Below are 12,109 nucleotides of genomic sequence, written 5' to 3'. Positions count from 1 at the left end.
CCTGGCAGAGAAGAGCAGAGAAGGGATTAGGACAGGACAAAACATACAAAACAGCAATTCCCGTTTAACCTTGTGTATGTGAACTAAAACTTTAATTAAAAGCAAGCATGGGCCTCAAAGTAAGTTGAAGAAGCCACCTTAATGAACTTGAAAATATGCCACTTGGGCACTTTCTCTTTAACCTTTCCTTCCTGCTTATGATCATCAGTTTACGAGTTCTTAGTGGAGGTGCCAAACAGTGTGGCTGCTTTTCTCTGTTAACAGTCTTCCTTAAAGGATTGCTACTGACTAAAAGCTGTTCACTTCTGGTTACCCTAATAACTGCTACTTTTGTTCAGTTCTGTATATTTAGCTGAAATGTATCAGTTGTACCAGTTTCACAGCTGACAAGTTCCAGCAATTTTCCCCAATTCAGTGTGACAAACTTGCAAGTTTAAGAAAGGTATTTTCTGCCTGAAGCATGTGTGCTTTCAAATAATTATAGCCTCTTCCTACTGTGTATAATACAAAACTTCAGTTAAAGCAGTTAAACACAGTATGGTGGAAATTTCTTTACAGTAGAACATCTAATTTGTCTGAAGAGCTCACTGAATTTTGTGAATTGGCCATTAAGTGAACAATTATAATTTAAAAAGACCCAAACACAAACAGATCTTGCAGTGGTTTATTCTTACTTGGTTGTTTTGACAATGGTACCCTTAGTTGTCACTGTTTGCTGCACAACCTGGAGAAGAGAGATAACTACTTCAGCTTTGTCAGGTGACTTGGGATGGGTTTAAACAGTTAGTGGTGCCTCTTTTCAGAGTGAGGGCAAATAGAAAGACCAGTAGGCCTCAGCTGTCTCTTTTGAGGTCATTAACCTTTCTGGGTTTTTTGATTAAATATGTATGTAGGGAAGGAATTTCTGAGTAATCAAGTCCAACATCTTTTTCTCCTCACTGCATAGGTGGCAAAGACATCTCATTCTCAGCCACAAGGCAGAGAATGACTCTACTGGTACCATGGTTGCATGTGAAAATGGGCACTGAGGTGTTACTGAGGTTGCTCAATGAACAGCAGCCATCTCCACTGTTGGTATAGCATTTACCAAGGGAGCAATTGTACCAGGGTGGCCTTCAGTAGTTGAGTTTTCTATCAGCAAGATTTGGAAAATTGAACTATTGGATCCTACTTTCTGTAAGTGTGGGGGGTTGCCAGTTGTGTTGCCTGAAAAGGTTTTGCAAATCAGAGTGTTAAAAGCTGTCTTAAATTGGTGGAGCTCAGTGTGGTCATCAGATGATCCTCACAATAACTTTTTGCCTTGTGTCACAACTTGATGGCACCAGGCTTCTGTTTCATGGTCCACTTGAACCAATCAATAAAGCCTTTTCATGGGTCTGCTCTAATGGGCAACTGATCCTGCACAACACAGAAATAAGATGTGGAGGTCCTCCTTTCCTGAGAGTAAGGCTGGTTGTGCCATAGCAACTGAAGATGACATGAGGTTAGCACCTGTAGATTGAGGGCTTGCTTATTTTCTCTATTATCAATATACCACCATATATTGGTACATGGAAAAGATGTAGTTATGAGGAATTTAGTGAGTGGAGGGCAAGGTGACAAGTCAGGGGCCTTCTAATCCCAGCTGGTGATCTATGTAACTAAAGGAAAAACAGTGCGCAACTGTGTCTTGAACCTGAAGACACTCTTACTGTCCTAAAGTGTGGTGATAACTAAATGAAATGGAATCTGAAAGCCCAGGACCACTATACAAAGATGCATACCTGCTTTCCCCACAAGTTTCTGGTGTTTGTGTGGCTCCATCCCTCCACACCACATGCTATATATGAACCATCTGTGGGAGAAGCTAGTACAGTTTGATGTCTGAAACGGTTCGTGGCTGAGTGGAATGCAGAAACAGCCATCATTATGGCTGTTAAGCTTTATGCTCCTATATTGTTCATTGCTGAACCTTGAACTCTACAGCAGCAACTGGATCATCCTCATGCCTAGTATTAATTCTTTGAGAGGAAGAAAAATGAAGTCTGAACAGATCTTTCCCTGCTTCTAATCCCAACCTTGTTAGTAGCCATCGTAGGCTAGAGATGAAATATTATCATGCCCAAAAGAAAGCACCTAAGTCCAAAGTAAGGTACTGGGAATAGCATGATGTTGTGGTTCAGCAATGTTTGGATTCCTTAAAGGAAGAGCCTACCCAGGGGGTCTTTTGAATTAGAAGTCTGAATTTCTTGTCAACAGTTTTTAGTTGTTCATTTGGGAGTAGGGACACCTGGTTAAGGAGAGCATGATGGTGAGTGTTGTTAGCCAGGATTACCAGTTTAGGGTGGTAGGACTTTCATGACTCAGCTGTTTTCAGACAGCTCTTTGCTCTTAATGCATCTGTACAATAGAAAGCCCCAGAAGCCATGTGTGTGCTCATCTGATGTGTGTTTTTCTAGAAAGTGTCCCTGTAACCACCCTACCGTATGAGGCCTGTGTAGTTAGATTTTGTTGCACAAGAAAATAGGTCTTCGGGTTCTGCTTGTTTTGATCAGAGTAGAAGCACCAAGAAGTTTAGTAATGTCTAAGGGGAAGGACTTGAAACTTCTGAATGTGGCTGTGCATTGTGTGTTGTGATCATGTCCTCTAGCTGACAGTGATACTATATACTATGTTGCATGGCCCTGGAAAAATCCAGTATTTTGTCAATACCATAGTTTGCTAAATCTTTGCTGGGAAGAAGAGCATGTTCATACAGTTATGTTACTAAAAAGGAACTGTGTTTAATTTCATGGCTAAAGAAATACAGTCATTGAAAGCACAAACTATTATTTAGCAATACAAAATATTTCAGGCAGCCAATTTTACTCTGTATTGCTTGTAATAACAGTATACCAATAATGGTATAAATTTGATTTTTTTTTTTTTCTCAGAGCATTCAATTCCTGTTAAAATTGCCATTATGTCATCTTTTTTGTATTACTTAAAGATTTTGAATTCAAGGGTCAGTTATTCATTTATTTATAGATAATAAAGCTATATTTATTATAGAAATGGATTTCACCACAATATTTAAATTTATCTATAACAATAGGTGTTGCAGAGAGAGCTCTTGAATGAAATTAGAAGACGGGTTACAATAATTTTTTAATCCCAGTGCAATTTCTGTTATTTGTCCTCTCTGGATTTAGGGTCTTTTGACAGCACTCTTGTCTGTTGCACCTGTTTTAAGCATCATGGGGTGGAAATTCATTCTGAGAAAGTCTTTTGAATTGCTCTGTGAACAGAAATTTTCCTTTTATCCTCTTTTTTGAAATGAATGCTATGAAAAAATAGGAGATGAAATTTATTTGTAATCACTGTCAGTAGAATTATGTCTCAAGCAAGATTTGTATCCTGGAATTAACATTTGAATAATTAAATTCAGTCTTTACATTTAACATGCTCTCAAGAAAATAATGTAATCCTTGTAGCTTCTTTGTTCAAAGATGTAATAGTGATGCTTGTTTAAAATTAACCTCTTAAGAAATTGCCTTTCAATCTTAACATTTCATTGGATCTTGTACAAAAAGAAAATCCCTCTGCTGTTGAATAAAAACAGTCCTGCCTGTATCTGCTTATATGTATGGAATTTTGTCGCATTATGGCACAAAGTTGCTGACTGATAGGTAGGCATGTAGCAGTAGCACTATCCTCAATGACTTCTTCACAAATGGTTATAACTAGAACCAAGATTTTGAAGCTGTATTATCTTATACTAAAGCTCATGTAGCCCACAGAGTTGGGAAGGTGTACAAGTCAGATTTATATGAATATTACATTCTCAAAATAAGAAACAAATAATTTTTATCTCCTGTTCTTGGTGAAAGTGCTTTAATATTATGTTGTGTTAAAAACATTTGTTTCACTTAGGTCTTTTCTAAGTGTTAGGTAGAAGATTCCCTACTGGTGCTGCTGTTAAAGTTTTCATACCTGAAGACAGCCTTTTTTCTTTTTTTTTTTTTTTTCCCCTGCTTACTGCAAGAAGTAATAAAAAAAAAGTTTGTTTTAGGAAACTGGTTTATTGATTTTTACCATCCTCCATGGCTGGCTGTGGTGTTTCATCCGTCAATGATGTAGTCTTCTGTAGTGTTCAAGTATGCAAGTGAAGCAATCCTAGCTGGGGAAGAGTTTGAGTGGTGAGCAGAAAAACAGCTCAACTGTGAAGGAGCTGAAGGGATTTTGGGAGTAAGTTTTTTGGATAACTCTGGTTTTTGTTACTTTGGAAACTTAGATATAAGCCTAGAACAGGCATATGAATACCACTGACTCTTTTCTCTTTACATTGATGAAGAAATCATAGCATTGGTAATATAGACTTGATTCCCCTTTTGGATTTGTAACCAATTGTTTCAGCTTTCATTATCACGAGTACAAATTATTTTATAGCATGTTATTAATATTTTGTTAAGGCTTTTTTTCTGACTGTATTTGACCTTGTAGAGTCTGTGATCAGGATGCAGAATAATGAGAGTTCATGTAATTTGCTCTTCTTTAAAATTACTGCTCAACTCCTGTTTCTTTGCTGGGCATCTCCAAAAAAACCAAAACAAAACCCCAAAAGAGAAGAAAAGCAATTTAACAATGATTTGTGGATATTTTTTTAAATATCAGCTTGGGCTTGGATACTTTTTTGTTCAAGAGAATCCTGTGTAATATGTAAAAGTAGATTTAGCTGTCATCTCAGCATCAAAATTACTTGCATACATTTTTACAGCTCATGTGTCAGCTTCTTAAGTTGGGGGGAGGTTAGTTTTTCCCTGCAGTTATTAAAGTGTAGACAAAAATAAGAAGTCAAATGGCTATACTCTAGGTAACGTTTATAGTTCTTGTAATTACAGAATTAAATCCAGTTAGTGGAATTTCAGTTAAAATGTTGAGTAATATGGAGTAAAGAAGTTGTGCAGCACCTACTTCTCTCAAAAACCTTGGTTGCTATACAGCGTTAAGATTCCTTGTTGTAACTCAAAGGATTTTAAATCACGCTGCAATTACAAAGGAATATAATCTAAAACATGCCTGTTGACAGAAGCTCAGCCTGCTAAGGCTTTTAAAATGAGTTACTTGATTTACACAGGTGCTGTGTATTTACAGTTCCTTGCTTGGCTATTTGGTTGTCTGGTGGAAATGCAAGTCAGAAAACACTCAATTAGTTTAAAAGTCAGTCTAGGGTTGTTAATATGACTTTTGACTAAAATGTGGCCCACTCAAATAGCTTGTGTCAAAACTATTGGAGTGGGATAGTGGTTGAATATTATTTGTCCAAAATACAGTCAAGAATTGTCTTAACAATTTTTCTGGTCCATCAGTACTTAGCTATGCCTGTTCCAAGAACTGTTCTTGTTTCTTGAATCCTTATGTCTAATGGTGGGATGACATTTTGCACTCTTTTGTGGTAGTGTTCTGCAGTAGAAGAAAGGGGGAGAGGGAGGAGTACACAAATTCACCACCACTGAGCCAAATTTTAGTATGTAGGAGAACGTAAAAATTAGACAGCTTGTTAAAGAATGGCAGCTAAGATAATTCTGAAAGAAGTCATAACTACTATTGAATATTTCTTCTAGCACACAAATGGCTGAAAATGTGCTGGCTAGCCTGTAGGACAACTGATGACTGGGATATAAAAGACAACTCGAGAAAGCTAGAAGAAAGTGTGTAGGTTCCCAAACTGTGGAACTCTCCTGGCTGGGAGACACATGGAAAGAGACTGTCTGTAGTTGAAGGAATCATGAAGTTACAGCAAAAATGGGCAGGTTGAGCATTGCCAGGACTGGTATTCATTAAGAGCTCTGAGGAAATTTAGAAGTAAAATAGCTGGGTTTCTAACAGTAGTGTGCAGTTTTTCAGTCCTGTAGTACTAGAAGCTGTAACTGTGGTGCCAAAACCCAATTTCTCTGGGGACCTTGAGAACTAGAAGCAGGTTAATGTGGTGTCTCTGCCAGAAAAATTAATAGAAATTGTAATAAAATTTCTGTAATGTGGAGTTTTGCTTTATAGATTTCTTGTAGGTTTTTTTTAAGAAACAGCAAACCCAATCAAGTCAGTAATTGATTGGGCATGGATGAATGGCCATGGGCATGGCCAAAACCAGGAGGCAGACAGTTGGAAAAAACTTATGCTAGTGATACAGAGTGTTCAGGCTAGTAAGGAGGAGGGCTAATGGGGGGGGGGCGGTTTGTTTGCTTGCTTGTACCTAATTCAGCACCGTGTGGGGGGGGGGGGAAGGAGAAAGGCCTTATGAGATGTAGTAATTATGTAGTAAAATGTCAGATGATATTCATTGTAGGTAAAAACAAAATGATGCAAGTAGAAAAAGCAGCCCTATGTTGTCATACAAAATGAGAGGCTTTGAGCAGACTATTAGCACTGAGGAATAAGACCACGCAGTTATGTGATAACATCAACTTGTTGCTAGGCAGCAGATCAAAAAGCAAATGAAATACTAGGAATTATTATAAAAGGAATAGAGAACAGGACATAATTATGACAATGCATAAATTACGTGGCTCACGCACAAGTTGAGTATCGTGTGCAGCTCTTCTCCTATCATCTCAAAATAGTTGCATTAATGCTGGAAAATGTTCAGAAAAGAACAGTGGGGGTGATGGAGTTGATTTTCTGTAAGGCACAATTAAGTAGACTGGAGTTCTTCAAGAAAGAAATTCTGGGAATGAGTAAATCACTAGAAGTGCAGAGAGGGCAGAGAAGGATGGAGAACAAGATGAATTAGGGACTATGTGTTGAACCTCACAGGAGCCAGGTTCAAAACAAACTAGAGGAAGCACTTTTTCAGGCAGTGACTAGTAAAGATGCTACCAAAAGACCCTCAGGGTGCAAGAAGCTAACGGTGCTTGGGGCAGGCTGGATGCGTACTTGGAAAAAAGGTACAGTGCATGCTGATGTATAGACAAATCACTACACAGCAAACCACAAGGGTTTAGAATATGGAGTATGAAGGCAGAGGAAGGCGTTGTTTATGGTTGATCTTTTTGATTGTTTGTTATATGTAACTTGTGGACACTTATACAGTTAGAATACAGGACTATGCTGAAATAATAAACCTTTAGCCTTGTCCCAGTTCTCAGAGGTGAAAAATAAAGTCTGTGATAAAAATTAATATCATGCTGTTTCAGACAAATCCTAAAAAACATTACCAGATACATTAATCTTAAAATTATCTGATATTTCATTACAGGGATAAGCAAATTTTTACAAGTCTCTGATAGTGACGTGAATTTTCAGAACCTGTAAAGGTGTCCCATTCAATTGCCTCAAAAGGTTTCTTAAAGCATGAAATAATATACACTTAGGCAAAAGTGTGTCTTAGCTGTAGAATTTTCTCCCCTTGCAAGAAAACTAATTTCTTAATAGACCTAAAGTGCTTTAGAATCTCTCTGCAGAAAAAAAGAAAGATTTATCAGTTACCCTAAAGGTTCCTTTATTAAAATATGTGAATTGTAAACTGTTAGTTGGAGGAATTGTTTTGTAGATGACAGTTCTGCATTGCCAGTTTGATAACCATGATTCTGCAGTACTAATATTCAAAGGACTTCCGTAAAAGAAGGTGGAAGGTCTTCTATAAAAGCAAAACCGTTCTTTATGAGAACTTTGTTTCCATATACAGATAGCCATTTGGAAGAATTTCCTACTCTCCTTCACTGCGCAGCCAGGTTTGGATTAAGGAAACTTGCAACATTGCTGCTCAATTGTCCTGAGGCTATGCGAGCTTGCAAGATAACCAACAAATATGGAGATGATCCAGCAAGTATTGCTGAGAAGCATGGGCACAGGGACCTAAGAAAATTAATCAGAGAATTGTCAGTAAGTCCATATGGTTTTTTTTCTATGTCGTTTCTAACCAGGGAACTACGATGATGTACTACAGAGATCACATGTTATCGCCTCTTGTAAAGCCTAATATTTTTTAGTCCTTCTGTCTGAAAATTTTATTATACTCCTTTTGTCTCAGAAAGAGGGGGTCAAAATGGGGTACAGCCACTTTCTTTGTGCATCATTGTAATGGAGATCAGGTTTTTGCACTGCTTATATTTTAGGCATGTAATGGAAAGGGAACAGTGAATCAGAAGTAGCTCATGTGGCTTAGCTAGATTGGTGCTTTCAGCACCCAAACAGTGCCTGTATTGTAAGTAGTTTAGACAAACCTTCTAGAGTATGAGATAAAGACTACTTTAGCAGAGTTCAGAATCACTTCTAGCATTGCCACTCTTGAGCATTCAACAAAGGGTGGTTGCCCTGCCTTGGCTGCCCACTCCACTGTGAAAGAAGGCTAAATCCTTGTTAGATGGAGCAAATCTTTCTTCAGCCAGGTATGCAGGAGGGGTTTTGGGCAATAGCTGCTTTTCCACATGAAAGATAGTGGTAGAATGTAGGTCTATGCATAGTTCTAGCATGGAAATTATTACCAATAAAATCTAACAGAATTGGTAGTATAAAAAGAAATATACTGTAGTAATGTTTGAGAGCTTGAACCTATTTTAAGTCTTCATTGTGCTAAATATAATATTAGCAGAGGTGGTAATTCTTTCCCCAGAGGTTCTAAAGACTAGAGAAAATTTCAGGTAAATCATATATCCAAAGAAAGACAGGATATGAACATTGGTGTTAAGTAAGCCTGTGTTGTGAAAGCCTGGTGCAGCTTTGCTGATGGTGTGACTTTTTTTTACTTTTTGTTTGTTTTTGGTGCCAAACTCCATGTTCGCAGACAAATGCTAACAACGGATATTTAAGAGGAGAAAATACAGGAGTGAGAAAGCCAGAAGTTTCACTTTTCTATTAACCAGTCATCTTGGTATAAACATGGATAGACATAAGACCAAAGATGCCATTTGAAGAAATGTAGAGTGGAATGTTTTGCATGACTGAGGAAAATGCAAGAAACTTAAGGGTAGTTTAATGTAGAAAGACTTATCGTAAGGAATGGAAACACTGGTTGACTGAGGTGAAATTACTTACCAGAACTCTAGAACAAGGTCATATGGATTGGTAAAGATTTTTCTTTGATATAGTTGGCACCTAGTGTGAAGGTGAAGGACAGGTATTGGAAAAACTGAAGACAAGTTGACTGTGACCAGTGTTGAACCATGAAGATGGCTTTAGCAGTGTCTTATGAGCAGATTTTTTTATTTTTTTTTCAATGAGTTCAAGGGAACAAATTTGCAGACCCTAGAGCCTGAAGGTAAGGCATTTTGGCAACGGTCAAGATGCTGGATGAGAATGCTATTTAACTTGTTGAACAGCTATCGATACAGGCTCTGAAAACACTGAGGGTGGGAGAACATCTGCCAAGCAGGTATTTCTCTTTTTCTAATACTGTTAAAGAAAGTCCATACCTAACTGAGGATGTGATTTAGTGTCTTTTCTGAAGTGGCAGAATATCTTCTTGCATTTACTGGACGATGAATCTGATCAGATCTCAAAAGCACCGCAAAGCTTTTTCTATTGATGGAGTGCAAAGGGGTGTTTACCTCAGTTTTTGATACTGTTGAGTAGTTGAGATCAAATTTAGCTGAAGAAAATATGATCCTCTTTACCATCCAGCATAAAGCTGACCACAAAACCAGGCTGTCTTCCTGGATCAGCATGTTACTAATTTCACATTTAACAATTTCTAATTGCCATAGTTGTCTCACAGTCACCCAAGCAGTAGTCGGAGAACTCGTGCAAGTAGCAGTCTGATGTATAAGGTCAGGCCCCTCAGCTCTTGGAGTTTAATAGTTTGCCCTGAAGAGAGTGAAACAGCGTTCCCCAACATCCATACTTGTGGATCTGGCTAGATCTTTGTATGGTCAGGTACCCTCAGTACATGCTATGTTTAAAGGATTGGTAAAACTAGGCAGAATATGAATAAGGTGATATTTACCTCTCAGTGAGACACCTAGACTTCTTTTCTAAGATGGTCATATGAGTCAGAGTTGAGCATGGAAGCATAGTTTCTATGGTTAATTTACTGTGTTTAATGATAATGGTTAATTCCATGGGACACTTACTTTTTATGCTACACCCCTGCACTTCACATGTGTTTTTGCTGTGCACCCTACATGGAACTGGATACTTCAGAAAATGAATCGTTTTCTTTTTATCCTTAGAAATGTACTCATGTTCAACCTCGTGCTATAGTTTGGGGCCTCTGTAAGAGGATATATAAGCACATGTGATACAGGCAGACTACAACTGATATGCGCTGAGAGTGTTACACTTGCAGTATTTTTATATTTTGGTAGACAGTGACATTAGGCAGTGTTTGTGATGGTGATATATTTCACTCTAAAAAGCATGCAAAGTATGTGTATAGGTCTGATTAGGTTTTCTTTTTTAGTAGGATTATTAATTGTCCTAGTAAAGTCTCAGTATAAAATCATCAATCAAACATATAAATGGATTTATAATGGTTACTCTGGCTTTATACATGGTAATTTTTCATTAAAAGGGTTCCTTCATGGTACATATCTGCTATTGTTTGCACGTAAATAGTTAACGTTAGTTGTTCTCTGTTCATGATGACTGCTCTCCCAAGTGTGAATACTTACACCACCACTGAAAGCAACTCTACTGCCATTGTAAGCATGTGTAGTCTGGTTAGGGCATGCAGTTACACTGCCTGTTTTCAGTTGATTCAAATGGCATGGATTACTAATGCAACATAGGTAAAAACTGGAGCATGCTTCAAGTCTGCCAAATGTGTGATATGGTATCTTCGAAATGTTAGCTCCAACTGCTGCAAGAAAAATGGCTTATTTGTGTCCTCTTTAATAGTGCACTAGAACAAAACTGCTTACTGTACTTCAGTAATTGATGGGAATGTGGAAAAGAAATATTTGCATGGCTCTGAGCCAAGCAGAATTTAGTTTAAACACATTTCAGGAACTTCCCTTTACAGCTGAAATATTGAAATTGCTCGTTATTACGATAGAAGTACTTCTGTATGTGGCATACCTCTCACTGTTATGGTTACCTGTGTTTTGCCATTTCTTTAAGGAATAGCCCCAAAATATATACTGTAATTCATCGTTTCTATCTCAGAGAAGTAGGGTTCCAGAAAAATGAGTGTATTAAAACGTACATTCAATTTGTCCAAAATCCTGGAAAGTGTTTTTCATTTGCCTTTGTGATGGAGTATCCTTAGGGAAGTAAGAATTGCCTGAAATGGTTATAGAAAGCAAGAGCAGCAAAAGAAGTGGCAATACCATGGCTACTATTTCTACCTGCAAGCCGAGGGCTTTGCAGTGCCCTCTTTGGTGTCTGGTGAGCAGATCTGTGCTAAGGACTTCTTGATGCAACTTTGCTGGTAAGGACGTTCAGCTTCCATGGCCAGCAGGCTCATGGGAAAGGTGCTCAGGTCTCTGTTGGCAAAAGCAAGCTGTAGGACCTGCTGACTTGCACACAGGGCCATTGTATGGCATAAATTCCCTGTCCTTCTTTAAAGGGAAAATGTCTTTCTGGAACTGGACACTGACAGTGTTGATGTGAGGAGTGTTACAGCCACAGATCTGGAGTGCCTGGTGGGCTTGCTGGGAGCCAGTCTCCTGATCTGCATCAAAACAAAGCAGAATGGAAGGATCATGTAACATGTGGCATGCTTCTGTTGATACAGCTCTGTGAATGGTGGGGAAGGCAATTTTCCCCTTTTAGTACCAATATTATATGCAGGGTCATTCAATTCAAAGACATCACACCCTTTGAGAACCTGTATAAATGTGTGCTTCCACAAGTGGTAGTGGCTGCCTTCTGTTAGAAATTCTGCGTTTGAAACACTCCTTGAAAATGTCTCCTTTGTGCTGAGGGAATGCTGCAAGACTTGATCCATTTGTGTTAAAGGTACTAAATTGATGGAGCTGTCCCTAAAAAAGTCTTTAATAGGGATTATGATAAAGCAAATTTTATTTCTGAAATGTCAAGCTATATGTTTATAAGTCTTAGTGAACTTAAAGGATGGGCAGGGATGTAGGTTGACAAGTAATTCACCATTGTACATCTCTCCCCTCTCATGTCTGTCTTATTTTGGAGTGGTTGAACTAGAATACAGAATTTCTTCTAGTATCTTCAATTTGATGAAATAGAAAAGAATCTACAA

At 38.1% G+C, this 12,109-nt stretch overlaps 1 protein-coding gene across 1 annotated transcript in view; it reads left to right on the top strand.

Moving 5' to 3' along the window:
- Window positions 1-12,109, top strand: part of BANK1 (B cell scaffold protein with ankyrin repeats 1) — a 138,849-nt gene that overhangs the window by 39,289 nt on the left and 87,451 nt on the right. Inside the window, exon 8 of the mRNA XM_026847935.1 lies at window positions 7,643-7,839. Within this exon, the coding sequence (XP_026703736.1) occupies window positions 7,643-7,839 (197 nt within the window). The remainder of the gene's footprint in view (window positions 1-7,642; window positions 7,840-12,109) is intronic.

The sequence above is a fragment of the Athene cunicularia genome, assembly GCF_003259725.1.
Source record: "Athene cunicularia isolate RWA chromosome 4 unlocalized genomic scaffold, athCun1 chr4_part2, whole genome shotgun sequence".
Classification (NCBI taxonomy): Eukaryota; Metazoa; Chordata; class Aves; order Strigiformes; family Strigidae; genus Athene; species Athene cunicularia.
The sequence above is the reverse complement of the archived record's forward strand: the minus strand, read 5'-3'. Positions and strand labels throughout refer to the sequence as shown.